Source organism: Equus quagga, chromosome 10, assembly GCF_021613505.1.
Source record: "Equus quagga isolate Etosha38 chromosome 10, UCLA_HA_Equagga_1.0, whole genome shotgun sequence".
NCBI classification, from domain to species: domain Eukaryota; kingdom Metazoa; phylum Chordata; class Mammalia; order Perissodactyla; family Equidae; genus Equus; species Equus quagga.
Window position 1 is genome coordinate 57,384,138 of NC_060276.1, and position 23,408 is coordinate 57,407,545.

Sequence of the window (23,408 nt, forward strand, 5' to 3'; positions counted from 1 at the left end):
TCTTTTTTTGTTTGTTTTGAGGAAGATTAGCCCTGAGCTAACATCTGCTGCCAATCCTCCTCTTTTTGCTGAAGAAGACTGGCCCTGAGCTAACATCCATGCCCATCTTCCTTAATTTGTGGGATGCCTACCACAGCATGGCCTGACAAGCGGTGCGTAGGTCCACATCCTGGATCTGAACCTGTGAACACCGGGCCGCCAAAGCAGAATGTGCGAGCTTAACTGCTGCGCCACTGGGCCGGCCCCTGTTATAGGTGATTTTAAATGGATCTGCCTAAGCAGATACTATACAGTTAAAATTTGGGGTTCCCATCAGAAATCTTAATATATTCACCAGTCCTGTATTTGAAAAGTGAGCATGCCATTGCCAACTCTCAGCTTTCTTAAAAGGAAAACAATTCTGTGAATTTCAGGCTTCTAACTAACACAGAAATTTTTGTCTCTTATTTGGGGATAATAACTGGTCCTTTTTCTGACAACACAGAAGGGAAAGCCTGGAAAGTGTATCAGGACTACAGAGTTTCAAGAACTTTTTGAAAAGACAAAACATGTTCTGATTTCTTTATGAATGTTGAAAGCTCCAGACTTTTCAAATTCATGCATAATGGCCCACTACAAAATTGGATGCATTTTAAGAACATGAAAATGTAAAACGTCTTGTAATATATCTCAACAGAAAGTCATTGCTAAAAGAAAGAAAAGTGTTTTCTTTCTAGAAGTAAGATCTAGTAATTTTTCAGGCTTTGCATAAGTCACTCAGGAGATAAGCTTTAGGTAGGAATTTTCCTTTTGAACTCATCTCCAATCTATGACAGAGATAATTACTATGATGGCTATTATCTAGATCAATCTTTCCCCCTGTTCTTCTAGCCCATTACTTCGGACAGTCACTTCTACTTTTGTGTCTACAGATTCAAGCCTGCACCTATTTTGAAAACTATTTTGAGTGACCCTGGGCAGGAGGCATGTAGGAAGTTCCTGCCTAAAAAGGTGTTTGGCTCAGTATCAAGTGTCTCTTTTGTTGCTGATCCCTGTGCCTATCACTTAGATCCCATAATTAGATAGCAACTTTTTGTGGCCTGATTCTTTGGTCTAGGATTTTTGTTCCCCAGTCAGCAAGCCTGGGTTTCTGATCTCTGGTCATTGTCCTCCTAGATCTGACCCACTTTCTGGACCTATTCTCCTTATCGTGGCTCATCCTCCAGGATTTGGATGATGCGACATAATGACTGGAAGGGAGCTGAGAGGTCATGTAGTCTAACCTCTTCATTTTATAGAGAAAGAAACTGAAAACTTGACCTCTCTTTTCTCTCTGGTCCTATCACTTCTACCTGCATCTCTTGGTCTTAGCTGACTTCCCTGAAATTCTCTTTTCTGCCTTACTCAAAATGTTATCCCTCTTCCAGTCTAATAAAACTCCCAGCCAGGCACTCACCTAATCCTACCAAGTCTCCAGATTACAATTGTCATAAAACAAACTTTGTGAGCAAGGACATGGCATAATTCCTAAGATAGAATATTTTTACTGTCACAGTATCTCAACCAGATGATGTGAAGGCACAAAACTTGAACATGTACTACCTAGACTAATCATAACTAAATATACAGTGTACTCAAAACATCTATCAAGATAAAAGCTTAACAGTAGAGGAAAAATAGAAAATTCCTCTGAAACAGTTAAAAATCCCAGAAGGGATGAATAGTCCTTCAGAAAACAGCATGAACAACTTTGTAACCAAGACTATAAAGTTGTAGCTCTTTCAAGGATAACTAAAACAAGAGCTATTGTGCATAAACTTAAAAATAATCTTAGCTAGAAATTTCTAGTTAAAAAAGTTACCTAAGTGGAATCTTTTATTCCTTGAGAGTTCAGTAAAAAATTCTCTCCTGGTTGAGAACCTATTCATGGGGGTACTTACTGTCTTAAACTGTTACCTGTGCTATTTTTTTGTCTCTCTTTTAGTCATGAGGAGTAAAGGATATAAGGACTTATGATTGTTGCTTGACAGGGTCGGAAAGACAAACCAAAATCGTCTTTGGAAAAAAAGGAAGCAATTAAAAAGCAAATTGCCTTTGTCACTATGAGGTAGTTGTAGGAGTCAACAAAACAGACCTGACTGTAATTTCATAATTAGGTAGTTAAATCAGACAATCCAGGTGGCATACACCAGAGGAACAGACAGGATTGAAAAGAGTAAATACTGTATTTGTGTGCAAAATTTGGAAAGGTCAGCTAAGGAAGGTATAGTTAAGCATATACTGTACATTCAAACGTGATGTTTATTCCTTGGAGTGCCAAGAGCATAAAGGATAAGTCATTTGCCCAACGTCCCACAGCTAGTAAGTGGAAAAGCTGGGATTTTAATGCAGCAAGCTGATTACAGAGTTATCTAGCTCGTTAACCACTGTGCTATATTATCTCCTGTAAATACACTATGCCTTTGACTATCCTGGGTCTTTTCCTGCTGTGACTCTAGCACTTACAGTAGAAGCTTCTGATGTCTTCAGTTTATACAGACAAAATCTCTAACTACCCAGACTATGTTCTTATGCCATCCTCATCATGAGGGGACCAATACTCAACATCCAATGTATATTCCTGCTTATATCTGCAGGAGCCAGCTACAGCTTGCTCTTTCGTTGTATTAAACATCTACAGAAATCCTACCACCCAGGGTCTGGTCCTACATGACTCTCAGGATGAGTAAAGGAAGCTTTCATCAACCTGAATCTTGTTCCTATCCTGGACGCTGTGGCATTTCATACAAAACTTTCAACCACTCAGGAACTCTTTCAGGGCCAGCATAACTTAGAGGCTTTTTTCCAGGATGGCCACATCTTCCACAGAAGAAATGTCTGAATGTCACGGACTTATTTTTGATTAGGTTATCCATGTAATGGGCGCTACACATATGAAGGCCCTAAAAGAGAAGCTGAAAATCCAGTATGACTAGAGCAGAGAGAAAGATGGATAGTGGTGTGTGAAGAAACTGGAAAGAGTATACTGCAGTAGTAACAAACTTTGGAGTCAGGCTAGTTGTGTTTGAATCCTGGCTCTAGTACTAATTGTGTAGCCTCAGGCAAGTTACTAAACTACTTGAAGCCTCAATTTCCTTATTTGTAAAATGGGAAAAATAATATTACCTATGTCATAGGCACTTTGTGAGGACTGTGTAAGATAATGCATGTAAAGCATTTTGCACTTACATCTTGGTACGTGTACCATAAATCTTACACGCTAGCACACACTTGATAGATATAGGTATAGATGTAAATATATATAGAGAGAGAGAGACAGAGAGACAGAGATCCTAGGTCTTGGAATCTTGGAGGACCTTATACAGTATGGTAAGGATTTGAAGCTTAATTCTAGAGTAATTGGAAGCTATCGAAGGGTTTTAAGGAAAGAAGTAATAATATTAGATTTGCATTTTAAAATATTACCCTGGCTGTACTGTGGCAAAAGGATTGGTTGGAAGCAAGTAGTTATTGGGAGCCCAATTAGAAATCTGTTGCAATAGTCCAGGGGAAAGGTGGTGGTGTCTTAGACTAGGTTTGCAGCAGAGTGCTTAGATAAAGGTGGAAAGGGGAATATATTTGAGATATACTTAGGAAGCAGAAGGGATAGGGATTGGAGGCCAGATACATTGCAAGTGAACTGACACTCGTCAGCTACTTCTTCTCTTTTTCTTCCTCCTCGCTTCCCTCTCCGCCAGGGATTGAGAAGAGATGACTGAAGAACAGGACCAATAGTTGACAAGTTAGTGTAGGACACTTTGTGATGTATCTTAAATCTAGGAAGGGACAGTTGCTCTCTTACCATAATGTTAGTTCGGGTGGAGAAATGTGTTTGATTTTAGATACTCTAAATAAGAAGTAGCTTCATTGTAGCCTAGACTAGAAGACTTCTACATTTTCTTCATTCCCACTCCATCTATGGAATCAGAACAGATGTTACATTCAACACTGGAGGCCATGGAATTTGAAAAACCCGAAAGGGGTCTTAGGACTTGATCATTTCTGTAGGTCTCTTTCCAGGAGAGACTGACCCAGAAAGTTGGCCAGTGAGGAAAGGGGCTGAAAGGGAAAGGGGTGCTGAAAGACTGAGTAGAGCAAGAGAGTAGTGGAGAAAAAGAGACAAAAAGAAACAGAGAGATTGAGTAATTAAGGAATAAGGGTGGTCCATTTGGTTCACTCTTCAAAGTTTTAGAGAGTAGCTACATGCTTCTACCTCCTCTACAAAGGAGGCCTAATCAGATCTTACCGCTTATCCAATGGAGAGAGTAGAGTAGCAGCCAGAATTACTATGCTAGATTCTTCCTCCTCCAACTTTGGAACAATCATATTAACCCCATTTTCTCTAGCTGTTGACAAGAATGGCAACACCTTTACTGTGGAGTACTAAGTGGCAATTTAACATTTTCTTGAGACAACAGCCTAGCTGGAGAAACAGTTAAGTCAGTCTCCCATCTACTCATCCCCGTCTACCTTTCTGTAAGAGAAAAAAAGTACTGCATGGGTTAGCATTATATTTGGGGCAAGTGGCATACACTTCTGGATACCATTCCAATATCCATTCTGTCCTTCCCTCTTGCTAACAAAACCTGCATTGTGATCAGAGCAACTTACTCATTTATAAATTTAGAATACCTTGCAATTAGGACTGGCCATATGACCAGTTCTGGCCAATGAGATATAAGGGGAAATTGCTGAGTAGGACATCCAGGAAAGTTTTCTAAAAGAGACAGATAGCTGACAAGTGCTCTGTCTCATTCCTTTCCTCATTTGCCATTACCCTTTCCTCCTGAACTTGGATGTGAAGCTGTAGGTGAAGCAGCCACTTTGTAACTATGGATGGTTGTGACATGCTGAGGATGAAAGCCATTTGCTGAGAAGAGTGGACTAGAAAGATGCTATTTTTGAGTTTCTGCACCAGCACTAGACTGCCTACTTCAGGACTTCATATTATGTGAGATAAATAAACATATGTGTTGAAGGTACTGAATCCAGGTTTCCTCTTACTTGCATACAAATGTAATCTTAAAAGACACAGGGTGCTAAAGAGATTAAACAGTAAATGGTGACTCTCAAGTTTCTGACTTGACCAATGCAATAGTCAGAATAATGCCCCTCCTTCAAAGATGTCCATGCCATGATCCCTGGAACCTGTGAATGTTAGCTTAAATGATAAGGGGAATTAAGATTGAAGATGGAATTAAGGTTGCTAATTAGCTGACTTCAAGATAGGGAAATTATCCTGAGTTTATGTAGGTAGGCCCTATGTAATTCTTAAAAGTGGAAGAGGGAGGCAAAAGAGGAGTTTGGAGTGATGCTGTATGAGGATTCAACCCACCATTGCTGCCTTTAATAGGGCCATGAGCCAACAGATATGGCTAGCCTCTGGAAGCTAGAAAAGGCAAGGAAATGGATTCTCTTCTAGAGCAGGGGAAATGCAGCCATGCCCATATCTTGATTTCAGCCTGGTGAGAGTCATGTCAGAATTCTGACCCACAGAAATCTAAGAGAATAAATTTGTGTTATAAGCCAACTAAGTTTCCAGTAATTTGTTACAGTAGCCATAAAAAACTAACACAAGCCGCTAGATAGATGACCTCACTTTCAGAAATAGTGAGCTTTCCATGCTTTTGAGATACCCAAGTGGAGATGTCCAATTGGCAGATGGCCACATAGGAAGGTCAGGAAGATGTTTAGATATAGAATTGAGAGTTATTGCAGATGATAATTAAAATAATGAGGTCAAATTAAATTGCTTATGGAGAATGAATAGGGTTAAAAGAAAAAAGGGCCTAACTCCAATGGTTAGTGAGTTGAGTAGAGGGAGAAGCCAGCAAAAGATGCTGAGCAAAGAGTTAAGTATAACACAAGGAGAGCATAGCCTCACAAACCAAAGAGAATGTTTCAAAGAGGATCATTGGTGATGAATTCTGGTGACTGGTAAAATAAAGATTAAAAATCATATATTAGATTTTGTGACCAAGAGGCGATGGGTGACCTCAGTAAGAGTAATTTGGATGTGGTAGTAGGTATTGAAGCTAAATTGGTGTGAATTGAGGGATGAGGCAAAGAGAAGGAAATGAAGGCAGAGAGTAAAGACAATTCGTTCCAGAAGCTTGACTGTGAAGGAAAGAACAGTAAAGTTGAAGGGGAAATTGGTGTTAAGGGGGTGTGTTAAATAACTAGGCCCTCCCAGAAGCAAACATCAGGGTGGGATTAGACTGTGCAAGGATGTTTTGTTGGAGGAAATACCTGTTGAGAGAAAATGGGGAGGAATCTGGAAAAGACTGAGAGTCTGACTGAGTGGAGGAGAGAGGAAAGGAAAGTTGGGAGGAAGTGTCCAAGACTGCTGTGCCATCTAAGGGGAGTTCAGCAAAGCCATTAGGGAGTCCTCAAGCCAAAGCTATCAGAGGGGTCCCGTAACTCTCAGAAATGGACCAACATTAGTATCCCTCCTTCTCTCTGGCATAAGCTAGGAGCAGCCTGGGGGAAGCATAGTCTCCAGGCAAATGCAGGGATAGATTTTGGGAGCACAGTAGCTTGGGCCCTTTGTTAGATGTTGTGACATACATTCTCATGGCTTCCACAGAGGGGTTCTCTGTCTTTCTTAAAGTTTAGTGTATTTTTCAGCTTATGAGATGGAGCCAGTAGAGAGAGAAATTGAAGATACCCAGGAGAAAAGGAAGATAATTGATGCAGCGAGGTCCAGGTAAAGGCAGGCGAGGATGGGATTCAGAGAACAGGTTGCTCTTAGATGGGATGTGAGACACCTTGAAATAAGAGAGTGAATGCGTGACCATTTGTAGGTTTGGGAGTTCTCATCTGATGGGTTCCATTTACTCTTTAAATTACAAGGTGAGGTCATCTCCTGAGAACGGGATTGTAAGAGTAGGGAATGAGTCAAAGCTCCAGGAAAGGTGTAAACTAATCACTGTGGGGAGTTGGAGAGTGACCTATCTCGTGGTCCGATGGCTGGGTGATATTAATGGCCCAGTTGAGTCTGGAAGTTATGGGTTTACAGTGGCATTAATCTGCCCCTACATGTCCAGCTCTTTCCTTCTCTTACACACACCCAGCCTGCTCACTGACCTGTTGACCTGTTAACAGGAGGTAAACTTACCTCCATGAATAGTGCCAACATCCTTTCAGACATAATAACTTCTTCCTTCCATCTGTGACATCTCATGAGCCTCCAGGTCTTGTCAATTTACTTCCAAGAAGATGCTTCTATCTGTTTTTCCTCTCAGTTTTTTTTTCTCACTTCTCCAGTCATAGTACTCATCATCTTTGCCTTCTTAATAGTCGCCCTGCCTCTCATCTTATCTCCTTCAAATCCATCCTCCACACAGTGATCAGAGTGATCAGTCTAAATCATAAAATCTGATTATGACTATTTAAAAACCTTCCATGGATGCACATAACCAATAAGATTTAGTCTAAACTACTTAACAAGGCATATGAGACCCTCCGTGACCTAGTCTTTGGCTAACTCCTCAGCCTTACCTCTTCTGTTCTCTTCCTCACTTTTACACTCCAGCAGTACTTGAAGTTCCCTGCATACTCCATGTTGTTTTTCACTTCTGTTTTCTTTTTCTTTCTCTCTCTTGCAAAAACTCTCTCCAAACCTCCTTTCATAAAGCTAACTCCTACTTAGCTTTATGACAGCTTAGGCATCACCATTTTTTGTGGCCTTATTTCTCCACCATTATCATCACATTTCTCACCATGCTTGGTTAATTGTTCTTTGATTTCCTACTTTCTTGTATACATTTCTATCATTGTAATGATCACATTGGATAGTAGTAAGTGATTTTTGTCTCAGTCTCTTCTACCAGTCTGAGCTCCAGGGACTACCTTAGATTCATCTTTGTACCTTAGAAACTAACCAATGCTTGGCACATAGTTGGTGTGAAGTAAGTCCTTTTTAAAAGAAGGAGAGATAATGGGAGAGAAGAAGGAATAAGGGAAGAAAGAAAATAGAGGAAGGAGGAACCAAGATCTTGGGATCATTCCACTGCACCACTCACTTTACAGAAATCATTTAGCAATTCTTAGTTTATTTTAAGAAATTAATTTATAATCAAGTTGTACATTTCAAACAAAATTCATTATTTATATACTGATGCTTTGGTGCAATTCCTTAGATTTATCTGGTAACTAAAAAGTATTTAATATTCTCTATAAGTAATTTGCAACCAACCTTCTATGCATTTCACTGAGCACTTTATAGAGATACATGTCATAAATCAGTAAGCAAGTGTTATGCTGAATTTTAGAGATAACAAGTATTTGCCATCCCTGCTGAGTTAATGAAGTTGGATATTGGAAATGAAAGTTTTTCTCTGTGGCCATGGGGGTGGGAGGAAAAGTTACAGGTATAAAGAGATAAAAATTGATGGCATAAATACAGAAAGAAAGGTAAAGTATAGTTTACAGCATAGGTAAATAATACTCATAGTGTTTTCTTTAAGTATTTTGAGTATGCTTTTAAAATGATTAGATGATTATATCTATCTATATATATAATTTTTCTGCAGGAAACTTTTAATAGTTGAATTTCATTTTTGCACGTCCTATCCTATAAGGGATTTCTGGCTCTTCAGAACTTGGATATCCAATTTGTTGTCTCTCTCTTTGAATGTGGCTTGACTTTGGAACTCCTGGTGTGGAAGAACTCTGCAAGGAAGTTAAAAATATCAAACATAATTAAATGGCATTTAATAAAATTTATGTTCTTGTTTAGATACACTTATGTATTAGAAAATTGGGCATATAATATCTGAGTCATTTTAAAAATCTGTTTAATCACCATTATAAATTTTAGTGATTTAAAACAACACACAAAAATATTTTCTTTTAGCAAATGAATTGTTGGCTGCTTTTGAGTAACCATTAAACACTGTACGTGTAATACAGTTCCTCCAGACATGTTTAGATATTGTGCAATCCAGAATGTCTGTACTAAAGTAGGAAGCAAACATTACAGGAACAAATTTACGTAAGAAAAACAAATACCTCTTTTTTCTGAAATTATAGTACCAAAGTTCACACTCTAAGCTTGCACAGTGATGACTGTTAGTACTGTATAACTGCAAAATTAAATTTGTTGCTTTTACGAACTATCCCACTTTTATTGTATGATCATACGCACATACGTTATATTACATCACTAGTGTTTTAACGTCATATGTTATTATAACAACATTATTTATGTCGTACTAACCAGAGTTTTGTCACTGCTATAGAATTTTTTTATAATAGGGATTCATGATAAAACTTAATTTTCTCAGCATAACATGTTACTTTTTGACAATTAAAAATCTCTACTCACAGATGGATTTTCTATTGCGGAGATCCTAAGGAAACATGTTCATGAGCACTTAAAAATACCATTTTAAAACAGATCTGAGAAAGTATGACTATTGTAGGCCTTTGAGAATTCTCTATTTTTATTGGAAAACATTGTGCTGATCACCTTCTCCATTTGTAAGAGAATGGTTCAGAAATAAATACACACACACACAGACACACACACATATATCTTGACCAACAGTCTCTGGCAGGCACTGTGTGCTTGGTACTAAGGATATAAGAATGAGTAAGAGATGGTCCCTGATCTGGATGAATTAAAAATCAAGTGGGAGAGAAAGACTAATAGACAGGTAGACAAATAATTATAACATGATACCTTAGTACAAAAATGAAGGCATTAACATAGTGCTGTTGGGAGGACAGAGTGCTACCTCTGCTTAGAGATTTGGGAAAGGCTTCATGAAGAATGTGATATTTTAGGATGACTAAGAGTTTTCCAGGCATGGAACCATAAATACTTGGCAACCATATACTTGGGAAGCCGTATATTTGGTATGGCTGGAACATAGGGTGCAAGGCCAAGATCAGCAAGAGATGAAGCTGAAGAGACGAGGGGGGCTAAAATATGAAGAGGCTTTTATGCTTTCTTTAGTTTTGACTTCGACCTATATGCAATAAGGGTTGAGTAGTGTCTTTTAAACTGGACCACAGTAAGATCATATTTGGTTTTAGGGTAATAACTTTGGCAGCAGTGTGACAGTTAAACCTGAAATAGAGAGACAGGTGGCAGGGGAGTTAGTTTGCAATAATTTAGAAGGGACTGATGAAGACTTGAACTTAAGTCAGTGGCAGAGGTAATGAGTTTCCCAGGACAGGGGGTTCCTGGGACGTGGGATTTCAGTTTTAAAACCAAGACTGTCCCAAGCAAACTATAATGAGTTGGTCACCCTAGATTTAGGACAAAAATACGTATGACTTTGTGCATGATTATATTTAGAGAGAGCACTAAAGGAGAGAAAAGAACCTTCTAGTGTTCACAGACTTCAGGCTTAGATGATTGGGTAGATGATACCATTCACTGAGATACAGAATATGGGAGAGGAGCAGGGTGGAGTGAAGAGATAATGACTTAGGTCTTTAAGGAGCCTGCTAGAAATATAAATGTGCAATATTCTGTAGACTATTAGAATCGCTGGTCTAGATTTAGAAAGACTTTTATGAGTTGAAATTAGTTTTGAAATTCACCGACAAGTTGGAACCCTGGAAAATAACACCATTTAAGCTGTGGACAGAGTTGGAGGTGTTTCGGGAGGAGTTTGAGGATTAGTAAAGAGATATGCATGCAACCAGGACAGTGGTCCCTGGTAGTCAAAGGAAGAGTTCAGGAAGCAATGAGTGTCAAATGCCAAGAGAGATGTCAAGTGAGGGAAAGTCTTAAAACAGGCCTTTAAGTTTGACAACTAGGAAATTACAGATCTACTCAATGAGAGCAATTTTAATAATATGGCTTGATAGAATGCTGAGCTTGGTTTCTATGTGTCCTTTAAATCACAGTGCAATGAGAGATTTCTTGAGAAAAAGATAAGTTCAAGCTGTCAGAAGAAACTCAGATGGAATTTTCCTTCAGCTATTTCCTAAGGAGCTCTGGGCACATTCTGTCTTGTCTGGTGCACTATCTTCTACCCTTATCAATATCAACTTGACTTCAACTTTTTCTTTACTTTGTCTTTTCCAATTCCAATCTTGCCCCTAATTCTTGGAAATTATTGCTAGTACTTTTTGACTGAGGTAGTCATGACAGGGAGCTATGGCCCACTTCTTCCCTTTTAAGTCTCTTCTCCATCTCTCGTGTATTATTGCTTTTCTTTTAGTGGCTATCATTAAGAGTAATACTGGCACACACACTGCACTGAAGGTGATTGCACCACCCTTGTTATTTTCTCTCACCACTCTCTGAACTATTCCTCTATAGCACTTGTCACAATTTGTAATTCTGCATGTGTTTACTTGTTTGACATGTTTCCCCCACTGTGTTATAGCTCCATGGAGCAAGGGCAGTAACTTTTCTTTCATCATTGTTTAACTACCACAACAGTGCTAGGTACATAACGAACAATCAATTGGTTGAATGAGTGAAAAATGTCACGTTACTCAGTTAACTTCACTTAGTTTTAAAAGATTAATCTGTCTATCCCAAGATTCCTATAACCCTGTAACCTTTAATGCTCACTATATATATATTTTTTCCTGGTCATTTTGCCTTACAGTGAAAAGCTGAGCTATTTCATTTAGTACCATTTTAGTCCCCTTTAAGGGGTAACATGCTGTTTGTCTGGACACACCCTAATGAATGACCCCCAGTGAGTTATGTCCCTTGCATAACGCCCTACCCTTGAGTGTGAGCAGAACGTGTGACTTGCTTCTAGCCAATAGAATATGGAGAAAATGATAGGGAGCATCAATGGGATAGTTACTTCCTTCAATAGGTTGCATTGTATAAGACTCTATCCTAGCAGAATGAAGCTAGATATTTTTTTGCTGGCCTTGAAGAAATCTGCAATGTTGTGAGAGGATCTGCCAGAGGGCTACGTGGCAACTGTAGGTAGCCTCTAGGAACCGACAGTGATACCCTAGCTGACATCTGGCAAGGAAAGAGATGGGGTGGGGGGGGGGGAGGGAGGAGACAACCTAAGTTCTACAGCTGCAAGGAACTGGATTCTGCCAACAACCATGTGAACTCAGAAGAGGACCCAAACTCCAGCTGAGAATGTGGCCTGCCTGACATCTTCATTGCAGCCTTGTGAGACCCTGAACAAAGCCCCCAGATAAGCCATATACAGACTCCTGACCCATGTGAACTGTGGCAGAATAAATGTATGTCGTAAGCTGCTAAGTCCATGGTAATTTGTTATGCAGCAACAGAGAACTAATACGCAGATCAAAACTGATCCTGAAGCAATCTGCATTCAAACCCAGCCAGTTTTCCCTCTGTATTCTCAATATTAGCCTTTGCTCTTTTATTACTTAGATTTTTCTCATCTTGCATTTCCGCATATATTGACCCACAGTGAGTTCAGTACCAATCTTTCTTGTTTCCTTCTCTTTCTGATTTCACATGTCCCTAAAAGTTCCCAGTTTCTTCCCAGTTCTATCTTCCTGGATCGCTGGTCCACATAGATGGTACCATCTATTTAATGTATGCTAAGCACATTAGAAAAATTAGTTTTTATTCCATCACACATCCAGTATTTTGTCTTCATCTTGCACAAGTAACATACTTAAAACTCCACATTTACATTTCCTTAATTTACCTCCCTGAGGTCACCCATCAATTCACAGTGGGTTCTTTTTCCAGTTTTATTGAGAAATAACTGACATACATCACTGTATAAGTTTAAGGTATACAGCATGATGGTTTGATTTACATATATTGTGAAATAATTACCATAACAGGTTTAGTTAACATCCATCATCTAATATAGATACAATAAAAAGAAAAACAAAGTGTTTCCTTGAGATTTCTTAGGATCTACTCTCTTAACAACTTTCCTGTTTGTTATACAGCAGTGTTAGCTATAGTCATCATGTTATACATTGCATCCCTAATACTTGTCTTATAACTGGAAGTTTGTATATTTTGACCACCTTCTTACAACCCCCCCCTCCCCACACCCCGTGCCTCTGGTAACCACAAAGCTGATCTTTTTTCTATGAGTTTGAAGTTTTTTTTTTTTAGATTCCACATATAAGTAATATCATACAGTATTTGTCTTTCTCTGTCTGATTATTTCACTTAGCATAATGCCTTCAAGTTTCATCCATGTTGTTGCAAATGGTAGGATTTCTTCATTTTTTATGGCTAAATAATATTCCATTATATATATGTGTATATATATATATATATATATATATATACATGGAATACATATATATGTGTGTGTATATATGTGTATATATAAATGTATAACAGAGTTTATTTATCCATTCATCCATTTATGGACACTTAGGTTGTTTTCATGTCTTGGCTATTGTAAAAAATGCTGCTATGAACATGGGGGAGCAGATATTTTTTCGAGTTAGTGCTTTTGTTTCCTTTGGATATACTCCCAGAAGTGAAATTGCTGGATCATATGGTAATTCTAATTTTAATTTTTTGAGCAACCTCCATATAGTTTTCCATAGTGGTGGCACAAATTTACAATGCCACCAACAGTGCGCAAGGGTTGCCTTTTCTCCACATCCAGGCCAGCATTTGTTATCTCTTGTCTTTTTGATGATTGCCATTCTAACAGGTGTGAGAGGATATCTCATTGTGGTTTGAGTTTGCTTTTCAATGCATTTAATGACTAGTGACGTTGAGCATGTTTTCATGTACTTGTTATCCATTTGTATATCTTCTTTGGAAAAATGTCTATTCAGGTCCTTTGGCCATCTTTTTAATGAGATAATTTGGGTTTTTTTGCTATTGAGTTGTATGAGTTCTTCATATATTTTGGATATTAACCCCTTATCAGATATATGGTTTGCAAATATTTTTTCCCATTGTCTTTTCACTTTGGTACTGGCTTCTTTTGTTGTGCAGAAACTTCTTAGTTTGATGTAGTCCCACTTGTTTGTTTTTTATTTTGTTTCTTGTGCTTTAGGTGTGATTTCCAAATAATCATTACCAAGGCCCATGTCAAGGAGATTTTTTCCTATGCTTACTTCTAGGAATTTCATGGGTTCATGTCTTACATTTAAATCTTTAATGCAGTTCAAGTTAATTTTTGTGAGTGATGTAAGATGGGGGTCAAGCTTCATTCTTTTACATGTGAATATCCAGTTTTCCCAGCATCACTTATTAAAAAGACTGTCTTTTCTCCAATGAGTGTTCTTGGCTCCCTTGTCAAATATTAGTTGATTGTATATGATTGAGTTTATTTCTGGGCTCTTGATTCTGTTCCAGTGATCTATTTGTTTTTATACCTGTACCGTACTGTTTTAATTACTATAGCTTTGTAGTATAGCTTGAAATAAAGAAGTTTGATGCTTCCTGCTTTGTTCTTCTTTCTAGGGGTTTCGTTGGCTATTTGAGGTCTTTTGTAGTTCCGTATAAATTTTAGGAGTGTTTTTTGTATTTCTGTAAAAAATGTCATTGGAGTCTTGATAGGGATTGCATTGAATCTATAGATGACTTTTGGTAGTATGGATATTTTAACAATATTAATTCTTCCAATCCATTAACATGGGACACCTTTCCATTTATTTGTGTTTTCTTTGATTTCTTTCATCAGTGTCTTGTAGTTTTCAGAATAGAGATCTTTCACCTCCTTTGGTTAAATTTATTCTTAAGTATTTTATTGTTTTTGATGCTATTGTAAATGGAATTGGTTTCTTTATTTCTTTTTCAGAAAATGTATTATTAGTGTATAGAAATGCTACTGATTTTTGTATGTCAATTTTGTATTCTGCAACTTCACTGCATTTGTTGACTAGTTCTGACAGCTTTTTGGTTGAACTTTTAGGATTTTCTGTATATAGAATCATGTCATCTGCAAATAGAGACAATTTTACGTCTTTTTTTTCCAATTCTGATGCCTTTTACTTCTTTTTCTTGCCTGATTGCTCTAGTAGTACTTCCAGTACTATGCTGAATAGGAGTGGTGAGAGTGGGTACCCTTGTCTTGTTCCTGTTCTTCAAGGAGTAGCTTTCAACATTTCACCATTCAGTGTGATGTTAGGTGTGGGATTGTCATATATGGCCTTTATTATGTTGAGATATGTTCCTTCTATGCCTAATTTGTTAAGTGTTTTTATCATGGACAAATGTTGAACTTGCTCCTCTGATTGGATCATTTCAAATATCCCATCCTCTAGGTCACTGATTCTTTCTTCTGCATGGTTGAGTCTGCTTTTGAAATTGTCTATTGAATTCTTCAGTTTAGTTGTATTTTTCAACTGTAGGATTTCTGGTTTTTTTAAATGGTTTCTATTGCTTTGTTGAACTTCCTCATTTTGCTCATGGATTGTTTTCCTAATTTTGTTTAGTTGTCTGTCTATGTGTTCTTGTAGTTCACTAAACTTCCTTAAGATAATTATTCTGAATTCTTTGTCTGAAAGTTTGTAGATCTCCACTTCTTTAAGGTCAGTTATTGGAGCTTTATTATTTTCCTTTGATGGTGTCATATTTACCTGATTTTTCATAAAACTTGATTTCTTACATTGGTACCTGCACATTTGTGTAATTGGCTCCTCTTCCAGACTTCACAGATTTGCTCTGGCAGGGATAGCTCTTCACCAGTCAGCTCAGTTTGGGTTTCAGGGAGTGTCTGCTGGTTATGTCCTTGGAAAGACTGAGCCTGCTATTAGGGTCTATTTTTGGGCAAGGTAACTGTTTGAGCTCTGAGGTTGGGGATGGGGATGTGTGCCACTGGCTGAGGACAGTTGGATAAGACTGCTGGCTTGGTTCTCTACCCAAGTGAGGCTGTAAGATGGGCTCTGTGGTTGCCCAGATTCTCTCGTGAGGCTTACTAGATGATCAGGACTGGGTACAATGCTCAGTAGTAGATGGGCTATGAATTAGCTTCCCTGCCCTGGCAGGGCAGCAGGTCAGGACCCAGGCCCTGTGCAGTTTGTTGTTTGGGCACCTGAATCAGGCAAGAGTGTGCACTGAATTCCCTGGTCAGATGAGGCCGCTGGTTTTGCTCTGCAGACAGAGAAAGCCATGGGTTGTGCTCTCTGTCTCAAGTGCCCCTGTAAGCTGGGCTGTTGGATCGGCTATGCAGCTTCCTGTGTGCTCTGGTTAGGTTCCCTGGTCAGGCAGGCTGGAGGCTGTATTCAGCAATGAGCAGAGCTATGAATCAGTTTCCTTGCCCAGGTACAGTGGGAGAAGCAGCTCTTAAGCTGGTAAAGCTCTTTGTTGTCTTAATTCAAGCCAACCTGTGCCCCATGTTCCCTGGCCAAGCAAGGCCACTGGCTTTGCTCTGCAGACTATCTACTCTGCCTGCCCATCTCTCAGCTAGTGTTTCTGGGTTATATAGCTTCCAGGTGTTCTTGCCAACCCTTCTGGTCAGATAATGCCAGGAGACACTCTTCAAATTGTGTGGGGCCATGTCTTAGTTCCCTTGCTGGGGCAGGTTGGGGAGGGGCCATTCCAGGCCTCCCCAACCTTTTCCCAAACAGACTTTCCAGTTGGGAGGGGCCAGGAGCTACCTTCATCCTTGGCTATGAATTAATCCTCCTGCCTGGGCATATCACTTGAGCCCTCTGTGCTTGGTACTGGCTTTGCCACGGGGGGCAGTCAGCTCTGCCTGCCTGCCTCTCTGCTGATTACACAGCTTCCAGGTGTTCTTGCTAACTCTTCTTGTCAGATCGGACCCAGGAGCCACAGTGTGTGGGGCTATATTTCAGCTCACTTGCCTGCTTGGGACAGAGAGAGGCCACTCCAAGCAACTCCCAATTTTTTCCAAGCAGGCTTTCTGGTCAGGAGGGGCTGGGAGCTACCCTCAGCCTTGGCCATGAATTAATCCCCCTGGACATAGCAGGGAAACCCTCCATGCCTGGTACTAGCTTTGCTTTGGGGGCGATCAGCTCTGCCCGCCTCTCAGCTGGAGCATTTCTGGGCTACATAGCTTCTAGGTGCTCTCACAAACCTCACTGACCAAATGGGGTTGGGAGATACTCTCCCCACTGAGTGGGGCTGTGACTCAGCTCCTTGCCGAGCGTGGGCAATCCAGGCTCTAGGGCCAGTCAAACTCCTCCTTTGAAGACCCAAATCAAGCAGATCTCCATCCCAATCAGTTCCTTGGTTAGAGTGCACTACCACCTTGGTTCTGAAGATGAGCAAAGCCGCTGGTTGGGATTACTATTTGGGCACTGCAGGTATGAACTTGGTCTGCCAACATCTGTATGCAGATCTGTGATTGTTGCAAGCCCCCACATCTTCTCTCTCACAGTCAGATTCCCAGTGGTTGAGCCCTGTAGATTCCTCTGCAATCCCCATGGGGCAAGACAAGAGTAGGGGCTCCCATGAAGTGCCCCACAATGCTGGGAGCCTGGTTGTCCCCCTGGGCTTTCTTTTCCCACTGCAGGAACCAGATACTCAGGGGAGACCTCCCCATGTGGTGCTGTGCTGGCCTGTGAGAGGGGCAATGCAGTCATTGTGTAGCCACTTCTCTTACTCTTCTAATGCAGTCTTTCTTGGTCTCTGTGGTGCAGGAGGGGTGCTTCATTCTCACCCCTATGTTCTAGGATTATCTCAGTGGTGTCTTGTTCATGAATAGTTGTTAGTGGTTCTTGTGAAGGGGAGTAATGTCAGGAACGACCTGTGTTGCCATCTTGGTGACGTCACTCTCCCCACAGTGGGCTTTTGGGGGAAGGTTATTTTGTTATGTGGTCAACTCAACTAAAATGCCCCCCCCCCCAAAAAAACCCTCAACAAACACCAGGTATTAATTTTTGGTGAATCAGTTTGGTTTTTCTATAATTCATTGCATTTATCAGGAAAATTCATACAGATGACTTTTAGGTGGCAATCCATTTCACTGTTTTTCTCTGATCATCTATTTTTAAACACTGTTTGTACAAAGAAACACAGTTTGCACTTTAAGTTAATTGTTAATATGTCTTGTAACTAGAGATCAACGATTAGCTAGTGTTCAGCATTAGCTTGAGCAATGTACTGTTTAACGTATTAAGTACACTAAAACACAAAATAGAAGTTACCTTGTTAAATTATGACAATTTAACGATTATAATAACACAAGACCAGCCTGACCTCGAGTTAGTCTCATGGCATTTAGCCAGTCTTCCTTTGATCTCAAAGATCTCAAATCTCCTTTCTAAAGATTTCAAATTTAAGTAAGATATATATATATATATATGTGTGTGTATATATATAAAGTATATTAATACCTATGAAGTACTATATATTCTTTACCTTTGACTCATATTTACTAATCCCATTTTATAAAATGAAATAGTAGTGATAGTAGGTCTTATAAGCTAAACTCCATATCTTTATCTTAACTGATTCTGTCATATCATTTTGCTATAGCAAGGTATTAGTATTCGTTGTGTTACCTGTACTTGAATTATAGTGATGATGACCATATATAAAAATGGAAATGTATGATACATACGAAGAATGGCTTCATGTGCATGGTTGAAGAATACTTGTTCCCATAATTTGCTTCAGATTTAGCTGTTTCCAGAGAGCTATCCCAATTATAAGATGGATTGATGTAAGGATTGACGTCCTTGGGCTCATGAATCATAAAGCTATTTTAAATAAAAAAATAAACATGAAATGTTTTAGAATACTTACAAAAATCAAACATAGTGTTAAGGTTTATAATGAAATAGATTATCACTATATTCCATAGGGAGCAAATAAATGAAATCATCCAGAAGTCACATTACATTGATCTAGCAGATATAATAAAATAATGGCATCCTCATAAAACAAAGAAAATAATTCTCCTTTTGTCCTACTTCTCACTAAAACTAGAGTTTTCTTTATGCAATATTTCCTTTTTTCTTGCTCAAAATATCTGAGAAATTACTATGATAAATGAAGGAAATCCAATTTAAATAATCTTACAGATTAATTTTTGTCAGTGCTGACTTTTTCTCAGAAAATGTGTTGCAGAGTTATCTTGTACTGTAGCATAAACACAGTTATGTAGGCATTCATAGTAGAAACATTGTTATCTCTAACTATGCCCCTTCCTCTCTGCAACCCCACCTCCTACTGAAAAATGCATAAAACTCTCAGATAAAATTCCAAGTAAGATCCTGCTTGCTTTCTTTTCCAGTATTTACAAGCTTTAACTTTCCTTTTAAGAGACAGCTTACTTGTAATTTCTTCCAGAGAACTGTGGTGGTGGAGATATAGGACTTCTGGGAAGGACACTCTGAAGGGATGGGCTCCAGGGTTTCTGCACATAGATTTTTTTTTTAAGGGAGAGAGGAAAAGTTTAGCCATTATTTTAAGGAAATTTGAAATAAAATAGCACACACTGATTCTACATGCTAAATATCTAAATGTCAAGATATCTCTAGGCCTGATTCTGAAATATGACAAATAAAGGTATTGCTAAAAGGCAAATATTTAAACATTATAGTGATAATGTAGCTAACTTACTCTATTTCTATCTATCTACCTATCTATCTATCTATCTATCTATCTATGTATCTATCTATCTATCTATAATGGGGAATGGCTTACTGAAAGGGAAATGCAATGGAAGATTCATTTCAGCTGCCACCCTAGGCTGTAAGTGACTCTTCCAGCCAAAAGGATTAAATATAAATCCCCCTTCATATTGTCAAAGTGTGAAAAACACTTATCCCCAGAGAAAACAGTTGACAAAAGTAACTCACACACAGAATTCTTAGGCTGAATATAGAGGGAAGCATAAACAGCCACAGCATACAACAGAGAGTTTTGGAAGGAAGGTCATATGTACAAATCAATTGATAAAGACTTGGTACTTGAAGACTGTACTTTGAGTCAGTGCATAAGTGAAGAGTAGATTGTGGTAATGTGGGCATTGAAGCAAGAAACTGGCATTTTAACACAGACATGGGGCATATAACAGTGGATCCAGACCAGATCTGCACAGAGCCTATTCTTTTTTTTGTTTTTAGGACGATTAGCCCTGAGCTAACATCTGCTGCCAATCTTCCTCTTTTTGCTAAGGAAGACTGGCCCTGAGCTAACATCCATGCCCATCTTCCTCTACTTTATACGTGGGACACCTACCACAGCATGGCCTTTTCCAAGCGGTACACTGTCCGCACCCGGGATCCAAACAGGCAAACCCCAGGCCGCCGAGAAGTGGAACGTCTGAACTTAACCGCTGCACCACCGGGCCGGCCCCAGAGCCTATTCTTATAGCCACACTGGTTATGTGTAAGTACATAACATTGTGACATGGCTATTTTGATGGAGCCATATTGAAATCAAGGGTATTTTTACACAGCTACTTTGATAGAGATGTTTTGACATGGGGAAATTTGATGCAGATTATAAAATAATCCACTCCACTTCTTGATTGAAAAAAGATTAAGTACTATGTGAAATATACACCATGACTCATCCCTGACTTTCAGCTCATGTCCACATCTACCTCTGGGGGGTGGGGAATCTTGAATTGGTAAAAATGTCAGAGATGAAATAAAGGTTAGGTATTATCTGGAAACACAAAGTGATTACAAACAGGAAGAATGAGACAGATTCAATATTTCTCCTCCATTGTTTAAATAGCTTTCTTTTGTCTTTGGGCTTTCCTTTTCTACTTTGTTTTTGCAATCTTCTTTGCCAAAAAAAAAAAAGGATAACAAAAAAAAACATGACTCTTGGAAGTGTGATTTCAGTGAAGCTTGACAAGAAAGCTTCACTTGTGTCTATAGCCAGTCCCTCTGATCTTTGCTCCCTGATGTCATAGTAGACAGAATCAAGGGTTCCTGCCCATTTCGTACATCAGGTCTTAAAGGGACTACCTTTCTTTCTATGGTGGACTTAACTTCATTAGTCCAGGCCACTTTCTCTGGCAGGCAAGAGACAGTAGTATATCTGATGTGATGAAAAGTAGCTTATCTAAAATTTGGATTTGGGGGCCATAAACCAGATTCTCTAGTTCCAGAAGTATGGATAAACTGGGGAGAAAGATCCCACAGGAAGCAGTAAGAGGAGTCTCAGCATGTAGAGGAACTACTGTGTACCTCCCACTTGTCCAGATTGGGCCCAACTTAAACTCATTAATCCAGACCTAGCCCTTAATTCAACTAGATGGATGTAGAAGTGTTTCAGGCAGAACCTAAGAGTAGAACATTATAGAGTAGAAGGCAGGGCTAGATGGACACGGTGAGATTTCTTTTTTGAGATCAGGCCCTAGGGGCGGTGGTGATAGTAGTGTTGTACTCTACTCTTATGAGTACATAGGAGTCCAGAAAGAATAGCATCTAGCTACTGAAGACAGTTTTCTCCAGAATCAGTGACTGTATCAAATTCTTGAGGTAGGGTGACCACATAATTTATTGTTCAAACCAGAACAATTATGAGAGTAACAGGGAACTCTTAATGTTTACGTTGGAACAAGGGAAAGAAAGTGGGATTATCCTGGTCACCATACCTTGAGGTCACTGTTGTTGGACCCAAAGCTGAGTCTTCCCCTGTTTTTTAGAAACACAGTCAATGTAGCTTTCCACTTTCTTCCATATCTTATTTCAGAAAATCTTGAAACACCTTATTTGATATTGCATAGGCACAATCATTGATTTCGTTATTCAGCACCCTCAGTGAAGTTGATGCTGTGAGAGTGTGGGACAGATGTGTTCAGTATAGCATTAAGCCACAGTTCAGCTTAACGACTTCAAAAGACAAAGAAAAAGTCATGTGGAGGGGCCCACTAGGACATGATAAGTGTAGAAAAGTCAGCAGATTCCCATTTAAATTCATAATCAAAGAGCAAAATATCATCTGAGCGTTGGGAAATGTAAAGAAATCGAGAGAAGTTTCTGGAACTCTGATGACATTCCAAAAAGCAAAAAATATGTGTGCAAGAAGACACACAGGTCCATCGAATCTATCTGGGACAGCCTGACTAGGTGCCCCATGTATTGGAAGTCACAGGTAAAGTAGCTGTCCTATTCATTTCCCTCTCCAATGCCAATACAGTTTTTTCTAATTGTTACAGATTAAGGCTCTATCTAAAGGCAGCAGTACCTGGAACCAGGAGTAGTCTGCACCATGGACGGTTGGATCTGAGTTTCTCAGAGAATTTCAGGTTTTAGAATGTATGGTAAGAAATCTCCAAAAGGCCCAACAGCACTGCCTATCCATCCTACAATTCCCTAATTAATTAATTCTCCTACTCTCTGAGACAACTATTTCACCACCCCCTCTCTCTCCACAAACCTCCAGCTTCTCCTCCATGTTCTTTCTTCCCAGTTGATGACCTCGCTTCTTATTTCACTAAGAAAATAGAAACAATCAAAAGAGAACTATTTCATCTTCCCACCACCAAATTTTCCAATTTACCTGCATCTGTATCCACATCCTTTATTATGGATAAAGTGTATCCACTTGTATCAAAAACCAAAGCCTCCAAATGTGCTCAGGACCCCTCTTCTTCTGGGCCTCTCAAGGACTTTATTCATGCAGTCATTCCCATTCTATTCTATAGCATCGCTTTTCTCCCTTTCTACTGATCATTTCCAGTAACATACAGATTTACATTACACAAAACTCTCTTAACTCCACATTATTTCCTAGCTGCTGCCTCAATTTTTCTGCCTCCTATCACTGTAAAACATCTCAAAAAAAGTTGTCTACTCTCATTGTAGCCACTCCCTCACCTTTTTCACTTTTCAGTCCATGCAAGATTGCTTCTCTCCCCATCGCTCTGCTGAAACAGCTCTTGTCAAGATTACCAACCATCTCATGTTGCCAAATCCAATGTTATTTCTGTCTTTATCTGACTTTATCTCTCAGTAGCATTTAACATAGTGGGCCATTCCCTAATTCTTGAAATACTTTCTTGTTTTTCTTTGCTTCCATGATACCACACTCTCCTGGATTTTCTCTTATTGTTCTGTATGATCATCCCAGTTACTTTTGCTGGCCCAGTATCTCTCTTGCTACCTGATCTCCAAATGTTGGAACACCTGAGATTTGTTACTAACCTCTCTTTTCCTCTGTATCTATACTCTGTCCATAAGTCCAGTAACATGACTTTAAGTAGCACCCATATCCTGATGACTATCAAATTTAAATCTCTAGTCCATACTTGTCTCCTGAGATCCAAATTCGTATATCCAACTGCCTATTTCAGACTTCAGTAGACACCTCCAACTAACCATGTCAAAACCAAAAATTTTGATCACCCCCCGTGAAAACTCTGCTCCTCCTCCAGGGTTCCTCATCCACCCAGTTGCTCAAAACAAAATCCTGGGAGTCATCGTTGGTTCCTCTCTTTCCCTCATGACCCATGTCTAATCTATCAGTAAGTTTTGTTTCTTCTACTTATAAAATAGTTCACTTCTCTTTACCTCCACTGTCACCACCCTAGTTCAAGACGTCATTAGCTCTCTCTTGG

At 39.3% G+C, this 23,408-nt stretch overlaps 1 protein-coding gene across 1 annotated transcript in view; it reads right to left on the minus strand.

The window, feature by feature from the left end:
• Positions 1-8,558: 8,558 nt before the first annotated feature.
• Positions 8,559-23,408, minus strand: part of LOC124245380 (uncharacterized) — a 52,228-nt gene continuing 37,378 nt past the window's right edge. The window contains exons 5-7 of the mRNA XM_046672739.1: positions 19,162-19,244; positions 18,447-18,585; positions 8,559-8,691 (exon numbers count right to left, since the gene is read on the minus strand). Of these exons, the coding sequence (XP_046528695.1) occupies positions 8,560-8,691; positions 18,447-18,585; positions 19,162-19,244 (354 nt within the window). The 3' untranslated portion in view covers position 8,559. The remainder of the gene's footprint in view (positions 8,692-18,446; positions 18,586-19,161; positions 19,245-23,408) is intronic.